We start from the raw sequence: 23,541 nt of genomic DNA, 5'->3' as shown, positions 1-23,541 counted from the left end.
AGTAACGATCCCTCGCGCACGTTCATTAAATATCCGCGGATTCTGTACTGCTGCTGGTCATTATATCCTGGTGTACTTACATGCCTCTAGAGGAAATAATACAGTACCAGCACAACGAAATCATACAAATTCCTATTTTATCACATTAAAATGCCAACACTATGAAAATGTGCATTACCGTTTTAGACAGGCACAATGACGGCATTTAGCGGAGTTTTGAACTGTAGGACCCCTGCTATTATGATACAAAATTAGCATATTGCTGCGACGTTATTATTTACTAGATTCCAGCAGCATATAATTTTAATGACGCTATTGTCAACGCCACACTAAAAGCTATTAAGCTAAGATAACTATTAAAAAATATAACTACTTAGTATTAGTACTGAATTTATTTTGAAATTCCAAATTTAAGCATGGAATCAATTATTAATACAGCAAGGGTATAATTATGATAATGACAGCTCTCATCCTCAACATCCGGTGACAGCCCATTTCAGAATTGTAAACACTGCCAGCTATATTCCAAGCTGATACGACGAATTGATTGATCAGATCAGGTTAAAGTTAAGACATAAACTATTGACTCGAAACCTGTTTATAAAAACTCACTTTTCGATATCTTCAACATTATTATCAGTTTTGACACTTACTAAAGTTGTGTCTACTGTACAAGTAGGTTTTTTCTTTGTAAGTAAAAAATGCTATTGTGATCGGTTAGGACTGCGACAGTGACATTAGCTTCGCACGCCCCACTCTGTTATTAACATTATTTATTGTGCAGTAATTTTATTCTTAACTTCTCTGTTACCCTGGTACTATACCTTAGTCCGCGGGGACAATATGGCTTTGTGAGAAGGCGTGGGACGACACAAAAGCCCTAAAGTTTATCTTGACTGGGTGCGTATGTTATTTCTGAGTATTCATAGGTACCTATATCACATTTCCTGTACAGTGTGGTTGCACAAATAATAAACGTTGTGTAAGGGTATATGATATTCATAGTGTTAACTTGAAAGTGATTCATTATTATTGTCTTATGAAACAATCATTTACAAGTCTCAAAATTAGAAAAAAAACTAGGATAGATTTCTTCTTATTTCATGAGCCGATTCTTTTAATACATAAATCTTCTGTACGCTATAAAATCACCATGGAATTATATTTCAATGGCATATAATTAGCCGTGAAATTGTTAATCATAGGACAGAGTTACGCTCTAGTGACACAGCTACTTAAAATAAGTTGGTCATCCATTTTAGGTACGTACACTTACTTACTAACCAACTGATAATCCGTAGTTGGTAACTTTTAAGTATCTTATTATCCTTAAGAGAGCGATATTTCAAATTCCCTTCTTGATTTATGAAACACATTGTAAATAAGTATGTAGCCACTGCTGAACTGTCAAAATAATACACTTAATGCCAATTTCTCCATAGTCGGTTGGAGCATAACCAGGGAGTAGTGGTTGACTTTTGACACATCTGTCATGAATTTTATCTGAAGATGACGTTTAATTAATAAATCAATCCCTGTCGGTTAGATAACCGACTATGGAGAAATTGGCACTTAATTTCACATCTCACATCGACCTAGGAACATAATGCAAGAGCCGTTATTCTTCATTACATGGCTGTGTCAGTATATAACGCTATTCACCAGTAAACTACATACATTATTAGTTGAAAATCAGATCGTTTCGTTCACTTCACGTATTCAATTATTATCACTAACAAGACTTCACAACCCACCCGGTACATAATGGTGCACTAAGTTCATTTTCAAATGGCATTGATACGTATAGTTTTTTTTGGAAAATAGTACTTAAAGTTATTTTTAGATAGGTACCTTGTGTGATGCGGTCTAATTTACGATACTACCGTTATAAGTAAAACACGTACCTACCTATACGGGTACAAGAAAATGATTGTATCAAAGTAGAGCAATATTTGGTCGCTGGATATTTGGTAAGTGACCGCGAGTTTTTCTAACCTACTTCACAATCAATCCGTTCATACTTCACTTATTATTTCCTAAGCGCGGTTTACTTCGGCACATAAATCACAGTCACCAATTAAGACGTCTGGGACGTTGATTAAAACAAAATGCGTTTTTAACACTTTGTCATGTTGCGTGGGAATGGGGGAGCTGTCCTGCGATGAAATGTACGTCAGAGATATATTTCACTCTGTGTCGACGTTTATAGGCTTCAACGGCGTAAGATTTAATGTATTTCCTTGGTCCCGGGTTCTACGTAAATCTTATTCCTTATTCCAGTTTAGGTTAAAAACTTATTATTGTAGTTTGGGCAACTTTGGACGATCAATATGTTTACGTGAATATACAATTAACGAGACTGTTAACAAAGTCCGAACGGCCGACATTATTTACATTACAAATATAGGTTAAAGCCTACCTACACAGAAACTCGATAATTTTATCACTTTGTTCAGATGCAAACTCAAACACAAACTGTCTGAATCCTCATTGTTCCTCTTCGATTCTAAGTACACAAAGATCAAGTGGGCGTTGTTGAGCAAAAATGCTCACATTGAGCAACAATCGAGATGGACTCATTCGATGGAGCTGTGCTGCAATTGCCAACATAATCTGACCTGCCCTACCTTCGCACATCGTCGATGGAAGTGACCATTTGCCTCAAGTAGATCGACCGACAAGGCTCTACACCTACTGGTCCATTGTGCTCGAACACAATCAACTAACAAATACTAGATCGAATATATTGGATTTGTTTAACGAAGTTTTGAAACATCGTTCGCTCGTCACTAGTAACACTCTGTACCTCTAATTCGTGCATCGTTAGTGTTATATTTGAACAGCTAGAGTTGCATATACACAAACACGGTGTATACTAGTGGGTTACGTAGTAGTTCGCCTTTGTTACAAACTGCTGCTTTGCTTAAGTGGACGTTTTAATTATGTTTGTTACGCGAATTTGCATCCTAGGTCTTAAAGTTAAGGGTATTATACAAGCAAGCTCACGACCGGAGAAAGTGGTTCATGGGGCGCAAATTTATCAACAACTGCGGCTGTATAAGGATGCCTTTGCCCACTGCTTCAGCATTATGCAACCTCCAAGTAGCTCATTGCTTCAGAGCCGATGCTATCCGCCGCTCGTGACAAATCACACTCACCACAATACAACACAGTAACCCAATAAGCCATGAATCAATATAAAATCTTCTGGGCCGTTTTATTGACGCTTCGTTAGTGTTAAATTACGTAATTATTTATTTTATATTCTATATAAAAGTTCCTGTTACCATTTTATGTTTGTTAGAGAACCAGTTTTAGCTGCAATCGCCGCTGCTATATCTATAAGATTGTTCACTGCAGATAGCCCAACGTCGCGCCGTCGTCGCAGCGGCTAATCTTTTTAATCGTAAAATATGCATAAAATACAAAATTTTGATTGAAATCGTCATATTTGTAAAACCAGTCTAACAAGAATATGCAAATAGCGTGTTCAAAAATTCATGAGGATGCTCCGAAAGGCTCTTGTTATATTAATTAGGGTAGCGAATCCAGAATTTTTGTATTCATGAAATGGCTCTGCTAAGTGGAGAAATTATATTTCCCGTCTGAAACCAAGAAGACGATCGTAATCTACGTCGCACTATCTTGAAACTGGTCTGCTTAGTTATGCAGATACTATCAAGTAAGTACTTAAGCTTAGGTAAACAGTCTCGGAAATCTTGTAAGCCTTGAGGAGTGGGACAACTATGAACCTAAATTCTCTGAGCAACTTAACGCCTATGATTCATTTATGGCAGCCTAGTTCTCACGAAATTTTATTTTAGAAATAAGTAAACTGCTTGTAGCTGTTGAGTGGCCACCGAGGTACGGTGTGGCCATGTGGGCCAGCGGTAATGGGGTCAAAGGGCCTCGCGTGATACTCGCCATAAACGCTGTACGTTTTTGTCCAGATTTACCTCCTTTACCGTTCTGCGGCCCGGGGGTCACGATGCTCAAATACGTACACTATTAATAAGCCCCTTAATAACTGGAGGAGCTTCTTAGATATTGATCCAATTTGCAGATACTGTTACTCTATTTAAACGGACCTATCTTGCCAGCCATCTTCATTAACTGTAGGAAATTATAGAATAGTATCGCACGATCTAAAGCGTTTGTCATACGTAATTGCTTTGGGTTTTCTAAAATATTATAGTGGCCATTGTGTAAGACTGTGGGGGTCTTAGAAAGATACATTATGTATTTTGTATATACCTATATACATGATGTAGGATCGTATCTAATTACACTTAAAACTTTAAAAGTTAATTAGAAATAGTATAAATGGGTATATATCGCTACTTAGAATTACTAATACATTACAATAGAATGAAAGAAAATCAATAGGACAGCAGACACCCGGCATTGAAGTGCTCGATCAACAGCATTATGTATTTTCCCTGAATCTTTTAGCGTATTAGACATCGATACATTATGTATTTCAATTTGTTCGTCTCAGTAAGAAACCAGTCGAGTAGGTAAATTTGATTTAGTACATAAATATACACACCCTTTTATTCTGTATATTTACGAACTTAGGGTCCGTTTACCAAAATTATATCAACAATCATGAGATTGTGAAATAGAATGAAACAGTTTAACAGCTTTCAGTAATTAGAGCAGTAGCCGGGGTCACCGCACCATAAAATTATTAAAAGAAAAAAAGTATACTTCCAGAAACTCGATATTCCAACATAAATAATGTTACGAAGGGCATAAATTAATATTAAATTAGCAATAAAGTTTTATGGGCGGCCGGTGTAGGAAGATGGGCTGGGAATAGATGGGATGCTCTCCTCAAAGAACCCTGACCCGGTATCTTTCCGAATCGATCGCGGCTCATAGCTGTGTTGTTATGAGATGGTGCATTAGAATTTATAATGGGCGCGAGTGGCGAGTGGCGAGGCTATCAGCGCCTCACGTCCGCTCAGTGCTCACACACTTAGTGTTATGATAATGGGGTGCCGTGACCGAAAGCGAAGTACGCTTTATTATGTGGTGGTGCGCTCGCTGGTGGCGGGAGCAGGGGTCAGGCGACATCGTGCGCTCGCCATTCCGCAGTATCTCCCGCTGGTCCCGCTCATGCTGCCCCCGGGCCCGACGCTCTGACAACGCGAGAAACGAACCCAATAAATAACAATGACAAATGATACTCCACTAAGATCATACCTCTCTCCGCCGTTCCTCGAACACTTCCCTCGCCCGTTACTTTTTACGAGGACGTGATGTGATACAATTTCGCACGTTTTAGCCCTTATCCGTATTCAAGATTTGTTTGAAGTGGAGAGAATGTAGCGTCTAGCGCCCGCGGCATATTTTTATTCGACAATAAGATATTTATTGGAAATCGTATACGAGCCTGAGAGCCCGCTTAAGTTAACGTCAAATAAATAACGAATAGTCCGAGATGATTTAGAGCCGGGACTCGCTTCGTGGGGACTTCGGGATAATAATCCCTTAATTACGTTCCTGTGCTTTCCCGAATGATCGAATGGCAGTAATAGCTTTTCTGTCGGACCAAAAGCGGGTTTAATTGGCATCGTAGATGGTAATGTGGGCGCATATTGCCTTAAAAGACTAGCCATTATTATTTATTGAGCCAAACTAAATTATGACACTCGTAGTTGTAAGCACCATTTATAATTCTTTGCATCTTTGCGTTGGTAGAATTAAATGCTAACCGAGCCATTAGATCAAGATAATGAAGTAGTGGGGAAGAAAAGTGTAACTAGGTACTTTGTATATATACGCACCCAGAATAGGGCTTAATAGAAGTGAATGACTGGGTGTTGCAGATATCTAATAGCACTTGTTGCATGTTAGCTCATAGTACCAGGACCCCAGAGCACGCGACAAGATTTAGAGTCACAAGCCGCAGTCGCTTGAACCAGACAAATATTTCACCTTGGAGGTGGTTCTCGGCGCCAACTAGAAAATTTAGGTACAGACTCAAAGACCAATGCAACTCGCGACGAAGAACTATCGATAAATCACGCTCGTCTCTAAGAAATACGTACGAAGATTTAAATGGCCGATAAATTTGTTCAGCTACTGAATAATTACTTTCTCGTTTAAGGCAGAAGCTATTTATTTGAAGCTGTAAATACAAATCGGAAAACGGTGCGCATTGAAGGCTGTTTCTCGAATTGCATGTGTTATGTAGCACTTCCGAGAGCGGTCTGGAGTCGGTACACAAATACTTAACTGCACACTGCCGATAACGCGAACTCTGCTCGGGATTGCTACGAAGACGAATTGTTTGGTTAAAATCAAAGGGATTAGAACAATTTCTACTAGGGCTTCATCTCACACATTTGCGGTCGGGTGTACGGCTATAGTTGCTTTAAATGATCATTTGAAATTCAATTGAAGCGGGCGACTAACAAAGCTCTCTGGTGCTTATTGCTGGCGGCCGAGTGATTTCATAATAATAACGGTTACCCTTTCGCAAACCGAGCCAGTTCTGCGGTCAGACCCTCGATAATGCCGATGATACTCTGTGAAAATGTAATCTAATAATATCACAAGTTCTCAGCGCATCACAGACTGTGTCTTGATTTCAGCCAATCAACTTTATTATCCACATTATTGCGAACAAAGCAATCTTGTTTGCCTCTCAAAATTCAGGCCACTCTAATAATTTGATTGATTTCGGTCATCTAAACAAAATGTTGAAAGCTGCTCGTCAATGGAAGAAGGCACAGACCTAATTCAATTACGTGCTAGATCTTTCATCAATCCGTGTAACTTATCTTTTGTATTAAACTTTTTCATTGGATAATAAATTGAATTGGTTTCGAAGCGAAATAAAATATCGTATTTCATTAATCCTTAGATAAAAAAGCATAGAGCTATTTTAGTAGTGAAATATATTGCACTTATCTAGTAAATCTTATGTAAATACGTTTTTGACCAAGTTGATGGCATCAAGAATTTGGTGTTTTCGTAATGAATGACGTTCATTACCTTAAAATTAAAAACAATGCGAAATGTGCATATTTTAAATGCTCGGAAAAGGATAAAGCAACCTTAAAATATTTTACAGTTATGTATTGTTGGTGTATTATACTTACTTAGTTAAATCTACTGAATGGATAAAGGATCATTAAAATATTCTAAAAAGTAAAGTACATACTTACAACATAGTTAGTTTGCATTTAGTCTTCTTCAAGGTAGGGAATATTACCACGAAATTAATATTTTTATAGTTATTATATTATACATATTTTTATATTATAGTACATATAAGTTATGTATATTATGTACATACGACATTACCAAAGGTTTAGGTAAGTAATGATTATTATTACTTTATATATATTGATTATTATTACTTTACCAAAAATCATAATTTATTACGACTACTAAACATTCTGGCACTCCATTGCAACAATTCCCACAAATCTAACAGTGCTATGCTCTCCTTGTCCTCAGGATGACGTACGTGGCGTGGCTGCTGGTGGTGGGCCTGGCGGCGGTGGCGCGCGCCGGCGAGCCGGTCTTCGACCCTAGTACCCTCATGAGGCTCGTGCTAGTACCAGCGGACGCCGCCGTCGGCTCCGTCATCTACCGCGTGCGAGCCTCCGACCCCGACTTCGACTACCCACTACAGTTCGAACTCATCGGTAAGCTCTTCACTAGTCATGTTAGCCTGGTACCCAAACTGGCCTAATGTGTGTGACCTTGACCTGGATGGTTAATATAATTATCGTCATTAGATATTCTGACACGTTAACACGATAGAATAATTAATATCTGTAAGTACCTCAAGTGACTCATGTCCATATAGAGCGTAACAAGAATTATAAGCTATACAAGGGCATGATAAATCTTCGTGTGGCAGACCATGCGATCTCTAGCACATTTCTCATGCTGCTTTAAGTATCCATGTCTATTTGTGCTCTGCTATACATATAAAACCCATGTATCAGAGAGATTAATGTGTGCTTGTCAATACTGGCACCTTGATATGATTAGTTTTGGCGCCAGACTACGACATCGCTGTGAATTTCAAGAATTATCTACCCGCAACACGTCAGTGCTTCCGACTTCGCTATCGATTGAACTTCAGTGGTGTGTGCTGTAATGTGCAGGTACATGCACAATTATTACAGACAAGCTCGTGTGTTGTACGTTGCTTTCAAGAAATACAACCGGAAACCAAATTTGCATTCTACTACCTTAACTTATTCTACTTATTCATAAAACATTTTAACTTTGCTCACAGGTCAAATGGGTCGTCTAGACGTCGGGATTGAGACATTGCCGTGCACCCGCTACAACTCGGTGTGTCAAGCGAATGTGATCCTTCTGCGTAGGCTGGAGCCAGGAAGATACGTGGACTTTCGCCTGTCGGTGAGGAACACCAGGGGCCGCAGTAGCCGCATCGGGTGCTCCATCACGGGGACCAACGCCACCACGCCCCGGGACACCATCTTCCCGCACCAGCCGAGCATCATACTGGCACCCGAGGTAATCCACAAGGGCATGTATTCCTCTAATGCACGGGATAATGCCACCTGTCCTTAAACGCTGAGCGGTATAATAAATAAGGAAGCGTGCGTCTGAACACGATGTGGCGTGATTGATGATGATGACGCACACACCCGTTACACTTCCCAACGAACATGAAATACCAAAATTAACTCACTCTATTAAGTGCCTCATACCTAATACTAAATCGCTTAATAATTGAGCTTTTTAAAATTCTTTCGCAGGACGCTAAGAGAGGCACCGATCTGGAGATTGTAATTGCCAGGAAGAACCCCGTGTCGCCGAAGCCTTTGGAACTGGAACTTTGGGTAATAACTTCATTTACATGTTAAACGAGTGGAGGGTGATAAAAATACGGGTGTAATGTAATGACGTTAGCTCGCTAAGCGCGCGTCGTGATCGACACGCATTTTGTGGTAACCGCATAATGAAGTTTCGCCAACTCCACTAATAGACCTCATTTTCACCGAGATATCGTTGACGTATACGTATCCTGCCCTCCGCCTCATGTGAAATTCATTTTGTAATTTATGTGGCCGGCCTTCGCAATGTGCAGAAAGGGGAAATTCATGCAACAGTATGCATTTTAAACACGTATCCGATGCCCTTTTAGAGATTACTTGCAAATATGGGTAGATCTCATCGCGGATCATATTGCAGAAATTTTATTATGCAACAACTTAATTCCTCCGGTTCAGTCACGTCACTTTAGTGTTAATATTTAACTCTACATTCCTGAAGCGCCTTCCAAATCTCGAGCGTTGTAAAATGGAATTAGCAGGACAAGATAATTCGCGGGAGACTACCCGATGATGTTCCACAATTACCAGGCATTAAGGAGTCTTGAGGCGTGTTAAATTTCTCACAGTCTGCGGAGAATGGCTAGGCACCCGTACCGTAACTCAGTCCACTTAAACGCTATAATAATGAAGAGCATGTCCTTACACGCTCTGTAATTTCGTATCGGCGATACACGTTAAAAGTTTGTAAGTAGGTATATTTTTTTACGCAATTTAAACCTTTTTTGCAGGGTTCGCCTTTGTTCGCGATTCGTCAGCGGCGGGTCTCAACGGAAAACACTGAGGGCACCATTTTCCTCGTGGGTCCATTAGACTTTGAGGCGCAGTCCATGTATCACTTAACCCTCTTAGCTGTGGTGAGTTACCCGTTTCGAAAGAATAATAGGCTATTTACATTCATAATGAATGAGAAGTGTTCTAAAAGGGTGTTCGTGTTTCAGGATCCGTATGTTGAGATAGGAAAAGATACCAGGAACATAGCTGCGTTGGAGGTGGTGGTTGTGGTGCAGGATGTGCAGGACATGCCTCCGGTGTTCACCTTCGCTCCTCCAATCACGCACCTTCCGAAGCAAGTGGTGCCCGGTGACGTCATCGTGAAGGTGCGCGCTGAAGACGGCGACAAGGGCGCGCCCAGACACATCCGATATGGACTCGTGTCAGAGGGAAATCCGTTTACGCCTTTCTTCAATATTAATGAGACAACAGGTAAGATTACATTTACATATTATGGTTATGTGTGTATGTAATTATCATAACAAGACATTATTTTTATACGATAGCGAACGCTGTTGTGTGTGTGAAAGTATGAATAGTAGATATTTACGTACCTACAGACGGTGACATTTAGATTCATTGAAGCTTGAAAATAAATTTGAACAATAATACATAGCAATGAACTCTCACTGGTCAGTGAGGAGGTTACCGCAGCGCGAGGTGACTCGAGTTCAAGTGGAAAGCAAGTGCTTAGTGCATTTCCCCCTCGACCGAAGGCAATTTTCCGCAAAAATTATTAATTTACCTTACGTGCGAGTTGAGGTCAGTGGCTTTTTAACGACCACACAGGTTATGCCTCACAAATGTGATTCGAGTAGAGCTAAACTTTACTGGCTTTAAATAACAAAGAAGTGGTCTATAAAAGGTAGTTAAGTACCAAGTTTGTGGGTCAGGCCGGTAAAAATGTTGCTGGTCGGTGAGCCTAGAAGGTCAGTAGAAGCGGAAGGATGGACGGACAACGCTGATGTTTTTTTCCCGATAGCATCGCAGCATTCGTCTTGCGACGCGAGGACTTCCGTAGGATATCCTCGGCGCTTATCTGTGGCGGCCCCACTGACCAACCCGGCCTCGCGTGACCCACCTACTTTCTTCATTAAACATCAACACGTTTACCCCTCAACATTCCACCAAAACTTCGCATTAAAACAAACTTTCATAATTAAAATTCGCCAGTTAAAATAACAGCCTCGAATAGAACTATTTTCTAAGTAATTTACGAAACGGCCCGTGTAAATTACGTGTTCCCCGCGTTTACCCTTATTTAACATGTCTAAGCTTTGCGTTGTTAATTGAGTAAATGAAGGCGTCATAATAAACAGTTAAATAATGTCAATTTACATAGCAACAAACGCATGTTAAGGCACTAACAGGACCGTTTCATGCGGTCTTGTGCTGAGTTAAGGCCGCATAATGGCTCATTAGACCATAGTCGACGTCGCGGCCCGGGCCATTGTTTGTTAAGTTGCTTTACTTCATAATAAAGGGCTAAGGAGCTGTGCGTCCGCTGTCGTTCCTCTCCCGATACGCTGACATTGCGACACCAACTATTCCCTTGTTCCGACATTAGCTCGCTTCCCTAACTATATGCTCCGCTAGAACAAACTGAGGCTACACTAAGAAAGAACCGTTCAAACTTACCCCACGTTATTGGAAGAGCGAGAATAGTTCGAAATTTATAGCTTTGAATCACCAGACACCTTATTTGGATTCGTACGAGGAAGTTCTGATTCGATTTCAGTTCCCGACGACGGCTTTTGATTCATGGTTTAATTCTATTAAGATTCTAAAGGACTAGGGAACTATACGGTGGTGGGTGTACAAAATCTTGTTAGAAATTCGTAATGAGACAGTCCTTTTCAGCCCGTCGTCGGTACAAATGAATACCGGAGGTATCTTCGCCAGTCGTATAAAGAGAGAGCTCCATTTTCGTATGCTAAGTGAGGGCCGCATTTATTCGTCCCGTTGACACATAGTTGAAATAATGAAAGTTATGAGCTTTGTAATAAACATTGTGATATTTATACGTAGGCGGTGCCCGTGAGCCGCCCGCCCGCCTTTGACGCCACCTATTTATGCAGCAGCTACACCACAATAAGCTGATTTGAATTTTGTCGTAAGTCCATCGTGGGTCGGCATTCATAAGAATACTAAGTGCCTAGTACTTTTACAGAAATAGCGTTTGTGGTCTTTAATATAATTAGATGCACGGCTGACCTTCTTAGAGCATTTGAAAAAGAAAAATGTAACAAGTGTTCAGGAAGTAGGCAATAAACTAGACAATGTAAGATATGGTTACTAAAAAAAATACTTTGCATAAAATGCATGCTTTCGGAAGGTCAGCCTTTATAAAGGTTTTTTTTATTCTATTGTAACATGTGGCGCCCTCTGTGATTCTATTGTGGAATCATTTCAACAGGACTCCTAAAAGGGGATTCGCTTCCACGTAAAGGGTCGCGGCGTCAAAAGCTTAGTCATTTATGATTTAGTTCTACCACCTTGCTACAGATAACACTAACCAGAGTTTCCATTTACTTTTCTTTGTTAACTCTTACCAGCATAATTATACGAAAACAGTAGTTTTACATAGGTACTTGTTATTTATTTATTTATTTATTTATAGGAAAAGATAAGAAAAACCATTGAGTTTAGTTTTGTATATACGTTTTGTTTTCATCGTAATCGACATAGCGGGTCTTAACTTAAAAAGTCACCCTACAAAAAAACGCAGTGCGCAGGCCCAACCCCATGCGCCCTGAATACGATCAAAAATAACCATTAGACTTTATTTTTGTACACTGTAACTAGATAACGATAGCAGCTAACGTAATAACCCCCTTGTGTCCCAGGCGAGGTGACGCTTGAGCGGCCGGTAGAAGAGATCGCGGCGATATCGCACGCCGGGGCGCCGATTCTGCTTACCGTGGTGGCGGAAGAGGTGCGGGTGTCCAGGGAGGAGCCGGAGGCCATGTCGTCCACGGTACAACTCGCCTTCATACTGCCGGAGAGGGACAACTCGCCCCCGTACTTTGAGAACCAGTTGTGAGTATTTTTTTTGTTTATAGTATCGTAGAGTGTAGTAGACTAAGGCGATACGGATGAATAAAAAGGATAATCAAACTTTATTTTCTTAAAGCACACAATTTTACTATCTATTTTTCCTCGGTCTAAGGTAGACTTTGTGAATCATATTGAACTGTAGGTATAATGCGGTCTTAAGTAATTTGCAAGTTATAATATGTAGCTAGGTACTTAACTATTACCTAAGTAACTAATAAACTTACCTCCATACTGTCAGCATTGTCTTAACAAAGAACAACACACCCAGTCTTAAACCGTATTATGAACTACGCTAGATGCTAAATCAACTATCAATAGCGTTTTATTCAAATATAACGTTATGAGAAACGCTTTAAATGTTAATCAGTGACCGCTGCCTCTGTTTAGTGGTAATGTATACAACAATGTTGGTAACTTTGAATTTGTTACCAATTGTCATGCAATGCAGGACTAGATAGGTATACTTAGACTATACTTAATATTGCAACAGGAATTGAGTCAGCCCTGCAGCACGTGCATTGCACATAACATTAACACATATTTTTTATAAAATTTCAGTTACATAACCTACCTGGATGAGAATGCTCCTCAAGGCACAGCGCTCACCTTCAACGACCCATACATCCCTCAAGTCAACGACAATGATTCGGGAAAGAATGGAGTGTTCTCGTTATCCTTGCTCGGGAACAATGGAACCTTCGAAATAACCCCAACAGTTGCTGAGAGACATGCGCAGTTCATGATAAAAGTAAGGGATAACGTCATGCTGGATTATGAAGCTCGGAAGTCTGTAATATTTCAGGTATTTATTATATGATATTGAAATCTGAATATATATTTAGTAATTTATTAAACTAATGTGATTGGGTTAACGGTGTTCCTATTTTACAGATTGTAGCGCAAGAGCTAGGTCCAGCAACAAATTTGACGGCAACAGCAAACGTCACAGTTTACCTCAACGATGTAAACGACAACCCTCCAATATTCTTGGATCAGTCGTACGAAGCTGAACTTCTAGAAAACATAACTGCTGGTGCTAGAGTAGTCCAAGTCGCCGCCGATGACGTAGACACCGGGGCCTTTGGCAAAATACAATTCACTGCCATATTAGGATATTTAAATACTTCTTTACATTTAGACCCTATATCAGGAATGATAACCGTCGCTACCAATAATCACGGATTTGACCGTGAAGCGATGCCAGACCTGCATTTTTTAGTTGAAGCTAGAGATAATGAAGGAGTAGGTTTAAGAGTAACAGTGCCATTAATTATTAAGTTGCTAGATGTAAATGATAACCCACCAGAGTTTGAGAGATCACTGTATGAGTTTGTTCTCTCACCAAGTTTGAACAACTTCACATCGTCAGCTTTTGTAAAAGCCATTGATAAAGATGCGGAAGCCCCAAACAATGTTGTAAGATATGAAATAACTGAAGGAAATAAGGAAGGGAAATTTTCAATAAACGAGGAAACAGGTGAATATCATCTATCTTTGTATAATATTTGAACAACTTATAAGTATTGAAAATCTAACTTAAAAGCTACTAGCCAATTACATGTTCCCGCATGTCCCTATTTTAATAATAATTATATAACTTTCTTTATTTAGATAAGCATTTTCGAATTAACTAGGTTGTAATTGTTATTTTCCAGGAGAACTGTACCTTTTAGAAACATTGAAAAGGTCAAAGAAGCAAAACGTACACCGACAAAAAAGGCAATTTGATGGCAACGAGCAAGAAAGTGAAGTCTACGTATTGACCGTAAAAGCGTATGATATGGGTGTTCCACGACTTTACTCATCTGCGATGGTCAAGATATATCCTCCAGAAAGTAAGACAAAAACTATGTCTTTCATAGTTCCTGGTGCTAATCCGGATAGGAAAAAGTTGGAGGAAGTTTTAAGTACTCTTTCTGGTGGCAAAGTCACTATTGTTGAAATAAAACCTTATAAAGGTAATGATGGCAGCGCTACCGACTTAAGTGGACAAGAGACTAGTCAAGAAAAGTAAGTTAATTTTGTTCAAAGTCACTGCAGACACCATTATTTATATGTAGGTATAATTAGCATTTATCATAGTATAAAATTATGTGTATTTTTCAGGAGTGAAGTTATAGCAGTGGTAAGAATGACAGGAAATACTGCCATTAATGTAGCAAAATTACAAGAACAACTGGCCAAAAATAAAACAATAATATACAACACAGATTCGGGCCATGTGGACAACACAATTCATCATCATGATTCCTCGGATAATGTAAGGACCTATTTATTTATTGCTATTCTCTGCTCTGAAAATCATGTGCAGTTTAAACTTAAAAGTACCTACCTAACATAAACTTTATTCTTTTTTCAGACACTTTACAAAGCGGAGAGCCGATTACTGTTCTGGCTTCTAATACTATTAGCAATAATAGTAGCTTTAGTTTTATTACTTTTAATTTGTTGCTGTATATGTGAAGGATGTCCTCTTTACATGCCACCGAGGTAATTTATGTCATATTAATTCATAATGTTATATTTTCGACGCTCATTGATTCGCTTCTATCATATAAAATCATGAAATAATAATCACTCGGTATCATCGGCACGCTTTTTTCATGTAATATGGTTTATGTAACAAACAGTTTTTGGTCTACTCACATTTTAAATATTTTTGTAACGTTTGTCTACTCACCTACCTACTAATATTGTTTATTTTCTTTCTATTAACAGATTTAAGTGCACACATTAACTAGTGCATGCCTTTTCTCTTCAGTTTTACTGCGTTTTGTAGGTAAATATTGTTTTGGTTTTGCTCGTTTTATTTTAAGTCAAGTATCACTGTTTTGTGGAAACTGTAAAGAACATACACAATAAGTATTTTAAACATGATCCAAAGATCCAAACATCAATTTACATACAAACTCCGCAAACTATTGATACTTTGGCTGCTTTTGTTAAAATTAATTGTACCTATAACAGAACAGCTAGGTATAGAAAACCATTAATAAATTCTAGGAAAAGAGTCATACGTGTCAACTCCACAGAAGACGACGTGCATTTAGTAGTTCGAGACAAGGGCCTTGGGAGGGAAAACAAATCAACGCAAAATTCACAAAATAAGTCTATTCAAGCTACTGAATGGAGGAGAAGGGAAGCGTGGAGTGCTGAACAAGCTGATTTAAGAACGAAACCCACTCAATGGAAGTTTAATAAAAGAAATTACAGACCTAAAGAAGCTGCCTCTACTCCTGGAGATCTAAGACAAGACCACGTTCCTGCTGCTGCTGCTAATGATTACAATGATGCTAGACAGTCTTTTAGACTAAGGTAATTTTATTTGAATGCTAAATAAGGTAGTTGCTTAACATGGAAAGCCAAGGACAAGCTGTGGAAAGTAAAAGTGGCCTGCATAAAAGTAGAGAAATGGCTTTATTTGGCTGATGATGATAATTTATTTTATAATGTATTTTATTATTAATGAATGATTTTTTAATATCATTTACATTTTACTAATCCACATTTTTTTACAGGGATGGTCCAAACATAATATATACTAAAGAAATGCAGCTCAACGAGTCATTTAACAACAAAAATAAAGAATATATTGACGACTTAGAAAATGGGTATGATAGGATTGCAACTTTACACTATCATCGACGAGATCAAGATAATGATTCTATCCGTAGACATGAAATAGACAGGGGCTCTGAGATCTTTATCAAATCAGAACATGATAAAATTGTAGAAGACAAAGAACATCGGGCCCGGTCTTCCTTGGGAAGAGATCAATATTTTATAAAAGAAGGGAATACTGAAATTTTACGTCTAGTAACTAGAGGTAATAATGAAGAAGAGAGGTATGTTAATTTACCAACAAACCAGCAACAACGACCAGTAACCCTCATTCCTCGCACGCAATACGTAGTTGTTGACAGTGGCAAAAATCTTTTGATGGAAAGGTTTATAAGAGAACAGGGTGAGGAGGCAAAGAATATGAGAGATAAAATGGAAATAGTAACAAATTTAGACGATGAGAAGGACATGAAAAACTTGGAACAAAGATCGAATGTGGGTAGTGACGCCGTCAATAAGCTCCATGAGTATATAAATTTACACCCTGAAGTGCCTGGAACAGTTCCGTTGAAATCGGAATATTTGCAAACAGCTTTACTTGAAATGCAAAATAAGTCAACAATACATCAGGAACTTTTAGAATCGTCTCTAAGAAAACAAAATGAGCTTCTACATCAGATACTTTTAGAGCGAGAACGAATTATGCATAATCATGAAACCGCTTCTCAAGTTGAAAGTAAGCTTGAAACTCAAAGCTTGCCTGGACAATCTGCAATGGCTACACAAACAGAATGTCATATAGGAACTCAAACTGAGCCCGAACCACAAGAACTAAAGCCAACAAGAAGGAAAGCTAGGAGTGATAATGATTCATATAGCGAAGATGAGACTCAAATGACAACGGAAAATGAACCAAACAAAGTTGCATGGGTAAAAAGAAAAAAATCTAAAAAGAAAATTAAATACAAAGACCCAAGAAGAAGTATCAGAGTGTATGAATTAAAAAGAAAAATTAAAACACCAATAATAGAAGAAGGAGAAATGTCACCCACACTAGAAAGTGAAAAGCACGTAAAAGTAAGCAAAACTAATGAAAGGGAAGAGTTAATACGAAAATATGGGGATGTTACAAAGAGTACAATCACTACATCAAAAAATGAAACCGTATCATCAACTAAAATTAAACTGACCGATGATGATAGAAAATCTGGGCTACGAAGGGAAGTTCTCATGGAAATATCCGATTCTTTAGATGAAAAAGTAGACTCTAGCCAAGAACGAAGAATGCGTTTACAAAAACAATCTTCAATTGAAGATGAAGAAGAAATATTAGAAGCTACTAAAGAGCCACTTGCCATAGAACATGAAAGTAGCAAAGAAAGTAAAAGCAGAGGCAGTTCAGCCGATAACCGAAACTTAGTATTTTCTCGCCAAGGATCATCAACAGAAGCTAGAGAAATAGCTGAAGAGCATATCTCTCGACAACACACACCAGATATAGATCAGTCTCTAACAAAGAAGGCCAGTGAAATACCTGAACCGAGTAATAAGAAATCTGATACAGAAACTGGGTCAAAATCTGGAGATAATGCAAAGACTCAAAAAAGTGTTCCACGATACATGCAATGGTATGGTAAGAAAGGAGCTCCAAGTGCAGCAAAACCACCAGCTCCAGAAAAAACCGTCCCTAGCAAGCCAAAAAGACCTTCTAAAACCAAAACTGAAGCAGTGGATAGAGCCAAGGAAATGTCCCGCTACGGTAAAATAGTTAGTAAAAATAACAAAAGTGATGATATGGAGGTAAAAAAAAACTCCAAAACCAACGAAAGTGAATTTATTCACCCACGAATACTGAAAGAGGGTAAAGTGACACCTGTGCCCGATATGACTCTGCCAGAAGTGCATCCTTTGCTACAGCATTCCGAACATCGATATGAACATCAGTACGAAAACCAAAATCCCTTATGTTACATCCAACCAACTCATATCCCGAAGTACTTGGGCCAAGCAAATGTGCCTTTACCACGTCGACAGCAACAACCTATCTATGTGAATCAAGATGAAGCTAAAAAGAAAGAGCACGAACTATCTGAGAGTGCATTAACGCATAGCATTTCTATTTCTGCTAATTACGAAGAGGACCATAAGCCGACTGAGGTTCACGTCTCAAAAATTAATATTGGAGGTGACCCAGTGCCTGATATTCCTCATAGACCGACCAAAATCGACGATAACGATTCCGGAATTGCTATGAACTCGCTTATACACCAGACTGGTAACATTAAGCGATTGCCGATAACTGAAAAGAAAAGTGTTTTCACAATTGCCTACGATGATGTCCAAACTAAAAGACTAAGACCTGATAGCAGTTCTACGTCCTACTAAATGATAGTTCAAGCAAAAATGTGCCTTATGTCCGTTATGATTGCAGTTAAAATTTATATATAGACACCAGTATTATAAAAGACTTCCTTGAGCAATGTGCCGTCCTAATCAGTGATCAATATACCTAAATCGTGTAAATTTTATTAGCTGCGATAAATTATATTAAGTATTTTCTAAACTGCCGTTTCTTACGTAATAAGATTAAAGGAAACTCTGTAAACTAGTTATTTAAATTAAGATTTGTAAATATGCCTCATACATAAATAGTTACTGAAGTTTAATAAGTATTTAAATAATTAGGCACGTAAGAAAAAGTATTCCATTGTAAATAGTTTTGTTTTTAAGATATTGTATTCATATTCTGACTTCTGTCATAATTATATTTGTTACAAAGATAAAATACAAAGTTAAATAACTACATGCTGTTTTATTTTATTTAAATTTTAGGATTAAGCTAAGTAGGTATAGTAAAATATATAATAACTATAGTAAAATAAGGATAAATACCTTTTTTCTTTTGTAGTTAGGTACGACTTTGCGAGACCAATACCACGTAATATTAAACATAGTACGTAACTAATACATAAATAAATGCTGTGTTCATTGAATAAAATGTATCTTAGGTTTATAAATAAAAAAAACTGAAATTAATCCATAAGCTAGTATTTAATAATAACACAGGCCATTTTTTACACTTAGCACTTTTATAGTAATTAGGTTTAATAATTACAGTAGTTGACATCTGCAAGGTTGCAGGGAAGCAGTGGAACAGAGCGGCACAGGACCGGAAGAATTGGCGTACAAATAAGGAGGCCTATACCCAACAATGGGCGATAGAAGGCTGATGATGATGATGAATTACAGTAGTTAGTGACCCTGAATACTGAGCCGATGGTCCCGGGTTCGATTCCCGGCTGGGGCAGATATTTGTTTAAATACAGATATTTATTCTCGGGTCTTGGATGTGCCCGTAAAATGGCAATAGGCCCGCCCCCTATTACATTGGGACTAACATAACACTCTGGCGAAAAGTGAGTGCAGCAATGCACCTCTGCCTACCCCGCAAGGGAGTACATTAGTACAAGGCGTGAGTGCGTGTTTTTTTTTTTTAGTAGGTACCTACTACAATGAACATGAAGTATTACGAAGTAATGTAATTTTTACGTAAAAAGTGAAGTGTGTGACGAAAAGAACAGAGTAACGCAGTCTTCTTGCTACTCACTACTAGATGGCGCTAAAGTTTGTAAATACAACTTCATGTACGCTAGTAAAACTACTCGCCAATAGATGGCACTACTGTATTTTTAGAGATTGTATAGTTATAAGAATAAAGAGAATTTGGTAGTCACTGATAAAATAATAAGTAAGTATATTTTCATTGAAAATAGTTTGTGGCTGATTCTGCCGACAAAATTAAATGTTAGTATTTAATTAATTTAAGTATTAAATTTAGAAATACCTATGCACACTACCTCAAAGTAGACATAAATAAAATATATAATTGATACGGGAACACCCAAATATTCCGAAAAATTCCGATTGTTAAATATACGAACGTTAAAAAATCCGATTACTTTAATATACGAAAAATAAAATGCCGATTTATTATAATCACGAAAAATTAAAATCCCAATCGGAAATATGATGATTCGTGATTTTGACAAAAAAAAAATAAACGTCTTTAAAACTTTAGAACCAAAACCAAAAGATAGGTGCGACGACGAGCAAAGCGAGGAGGAGCGTGTTAGGTGTACATAGATGTCTAAAAACAAAGCGGAGCGGACCGGAGCGTTTAACATACGGCTTAAAATACATTTTGTTAAATAGAAAACTATTTATTGTTAAGTTACACAACAAATCAAAGCATACGCTTTAAAAACCCTGGAACCTAAACCTAAAAATAGGTGCGACGACGAGCAAAGCGAGGAGGAGCATGGTAGGTGCACATAGATATCGAAAAACAAAGCGGAGCGCAGCGTAGCGGAGCGGAGCGTTTCAAATATAGAGTAAATTTTTTGTTAAATAGTAAACTATTTGTAGTATTTGTTGTTAAGTCACAGAACAAAGCAAAACAATTGCTCGGATTTTTACTAACCTTAAAAACCTTAGGACCTAAACCTAAAGATAGGTGCGACGACGAGCAAAGCGAGGAGGAGCGTGTTAGGTGCACATAGATATCGAAAACAAAGCGGAGCGCAGCGAAGCGGAGCGAAGCGGAGCGGAGCGTTTCATATAATATAGCTTAAAAAAAATGTTTGTATACGGATTATGCTGTTAATAAACACTGGTACTTATAACCAGACCAAATTTGCGGCACGATGAGTGTAAATTGTCCACATACGTCTGAAGAGACTCAGCAGCATCAGCCATTAGGCACACGTCGTCGGCGTATAAAATGTCCATTATAGCTGTTTGGGTAACCTTCTGTTTAGCTCTAAACCGTGACAGGTCAAAAATACTCCTGTCAGTTCTCGAGCTGATCTGGATAAAACCATTACAAGTCCTAGCCGCATCACGCATTACCGAAGCAAAGTATATACTGAATAAAGTGGGGGCTAAGACACAGCCCTGCTTTACGCCACTGGTTACTGGGAAATGGTCTGAAAAGTTATTTTCGTGTCGAACTCTCACCATCATATTTTCGTGGAACTGACGGATTATGTTTAACAACTTTTCAGGACAACCAGCTTTCTTTAACACGATCCACAAGGCTTCACGCGGCACTCTGTCGAATGCCTTTTCCAAGTCAACAAAACACATGTAAAGAGGACGGTATTGTTCGAGGCATTTTTCTTGGATTTGTCTAACGACAAATATGGCGTCAACTGTACCTCTTCCTGGACGAAAACCACATTGTGTTTCTGGGAGCATACTTTCGGCGTGTTGGGATAGACGGGTGTTAATGATGTGGGCCAAGATCTTCCCAGCTGCTGAGAGAAGAGAGATGCCTCTGTACGATCCGCAATCAGCTATATCACCTTTGCCTTTGTACAATTTACAGATGGAAGCATCTCTCCAATCTTGCGGGACGACTTCACATTCCCATATTTTCAGGATCAGTTCAAATAACCAGTTATTTATGTGTGGGCCGCCATATTTGTATATTTCGGACGGTAAACTGTCTGTTCCAGGTGTCTTAGCATTCTTCATTCTCTTTAGCGCAGCCATATATTCTTCAAAAGATGGGGGTTCCGCCAGATCTTCCACAGTCGGTAAACTTTGAAGAGCGTCTATGTACAGCAGGTCAGTCGTCTGGGCATTTGGATTCAGAACATCCTGAAAATGTTCAGCCCACCGAGCTAAAACATCTTTCTGCTCAGTTAGCCGTTGCGTCTTGTCCTTGCTGAGAATTGGTGCTACCTTTTTAGGTTTAGGGCCAAAGACAGTCAACAAGCTTTCAAAAAATCTACCGGACTGATTCGTGTCAGCGTAGCGCTGGATTTCAGTGGCTTTTTCCAACCACCATTTGTCCTTGAGGGCACGCACTTTCAGTTTAAGACTGTAATGTGCCTTTCTCCGCTCAGAGACATCTTTAGAAAGAAGAGAGCGTCTGTAGTCCACTACCAACTTTCGGATTTCCACTTCGGATTCATCGAACCAGTCTTGGTTTTTCCGCTCTGGTTTTCCTAATACTTCGGTGGCACAGTTATGGAGATTTTCGGCATAAGAACGCCATATATCATCAACAGATGCACCTTCCCCAGTCTCTGGCATATTGGCAACAAAGGCAACATCCAGGTCATCTGCTAGTGAACGGTTGCTGATTAATTTTTCACAGTCTATCTTTGCTGGGTTCTTGTGTGAAGCTCGACGTGGATTTTTCAGTTGTAATCGCAACTTTGATCGAACCATTCGATGGTCGGTCCAGCCCTGGGCTCCCCTCATCACACGGGTGATTGTACTTCACCGAGATCTCTCTTGCGAACAATCACATAGTCTAAGAGGTGCCAATGCTTAGATCTCGGATGCATCCACGTGGTTTTAAACTTTTCAGGCAGACGAAAGTTGGTGTTTGTAATAGTGAGATCATGTTCGGCACAGACTGTAAGGAGGTCAAGACCATTGGAATTACATTTTCCGACTCCATGACGCCCAAGTACGCCGTTCCAAGCACCATGATCCCTGCCAACGCGAGCGTTGAAATCACCCAGCAATAGGATCTTATCAGCAGCAGGTATTTTGCTGAGGACTTGATTTAGTTCATAATAGAACTTGGTTTTTTCTTCGTCTGGAGAAGGCAGTGTAGGGGCATATACGCTAATCAGGTGGATATACTTGTTAGATGACAAAGGAAGTCTAAGCGTAATTATTCTGTCATTAATGCCTTTTGGTAATTCTTGGAGTTTTTGCGCCAACCGGTTTCGCACAGCGAAACCAACTCCACTAGCTGCCCTCTCAGACCTTGATTTTCCGCGCCAGTAGTAAGTGTACCCTCCACGCTGCTCGCAAAGCTCTCCTGAGTCACTAAGGTGGGTCTCACTAATTGCCGCAATGTCTACATTGTATCTGGCCAGCTCCATCGCAATTAAGGCCGTCTTTCTTTCAGAGCCCTTAGCACGAACTTTCGTCGAGGACGTGAAGTAAATCTGACACGATGAATTTTGTAGGGAAATATGAACAGCGCCCCTGGCGGGCAGTAGCAGAACTAAAATCGGCAGCAGGAACTTTTCGTCGTGTAGTAACGTGTATGGTAACGTGAAGTATTTTGCGGTTTGTATAGGAAATGGTAGCATGAATTTGATTTTGACATATCGTATCGTGAGTTTACTCGAAGATTTTCTCACTGCAAATTATTCAGTGACAACTATTTAAAATGGAAGTTAGAGCATTTATTTCTTTTGGTTTTCGTATTTTTTATTCATTACCAATATGCTACGACCACGTAGATACCCTACTAAACTAAACTAGTATTTATTACACGCAGCAAGAGACG

At 39.1% G+C, this 23,541-nt stretch overlaps 1 protein-coding gene across 1 annotated transcript in view; it reads left to right on the top strand.

Annotated features, from left to right (window-relative positions):
• The window catches only part of LOC119693963 (cadherin-86C), a 53,263-nt gene extending 34,239 nt beyond the window's left edge, over positions 1-19,024 (top strand). Inside the window, exons 3-15 of the mRNA XM_038119035.2 lie at positions 7,474-7,664; positions 8,267-8,511; positions 8,757-8,840; positions 9,563-9,688; positions 9,773-10,037; positions 12,452-12,644; positions 13,221-13,464; positions 13,554-14,139; positions 14,318-14,672; positions 14,769-14,922; positions 15,022-15,152; positions 15,666-15,977; positions 16,181-19,024. Coding sequence (XP_037974963.2) covers positions 7,475-7,664; positions 8,267-8,511; positions 8,757-8,840; positions 9,563-9,688; positions 9,773-10,037; positions 12,452-12,644; positions 13,221-13,464; positions 13,554-14,139; positions 14,318-14,672; positions 14,769-14,922; positions 15,022-15,152; positions 15,666-15,977; positions 16,181-18,608 — 5,313 coding nt within the window. The 5' untranslated portion in view covers position 7,474 and the 3' untranslated portion in view covers positions 18,609-19,024. The remainder of the gene's footprint in view (positions 1-7,473; positions 7,665-8,266; positions 8,512-8,756; positions 8,841-9,562; positions 9,689-9,772; positions 10,038-12,451; positions 12,645-13,220; positions 13,465-13,553; positions 14,140-14,317; positions 14,673-14,768; positions 14,923-15,021; positions 15,153-15,665; positions 15,978-16,180) is intronic.
• The last annotated feature ends 4,517 nt before the right edge of the window (positions 19,025-23,541 follow it).

The sequence above is a fragment of the Plutella xylostella genome, chromosome 12 (assembly GCF_932276165.1).
Source record: "Plutella xylostella chromosome 12, ilPluXylo3.1, whole genome shotgun sequence".
NCBI lineage: Eukaryota > Metazoa > Arthropoda > Insecta > Lepidoptera > Plutellidae > Plutella > Plutella xylostella.
The sequence above is the reverse complement of the archived record's forward strand: the minus strand, read 5'-3'. Positions and strand labels throughout refer to the sequence as shown.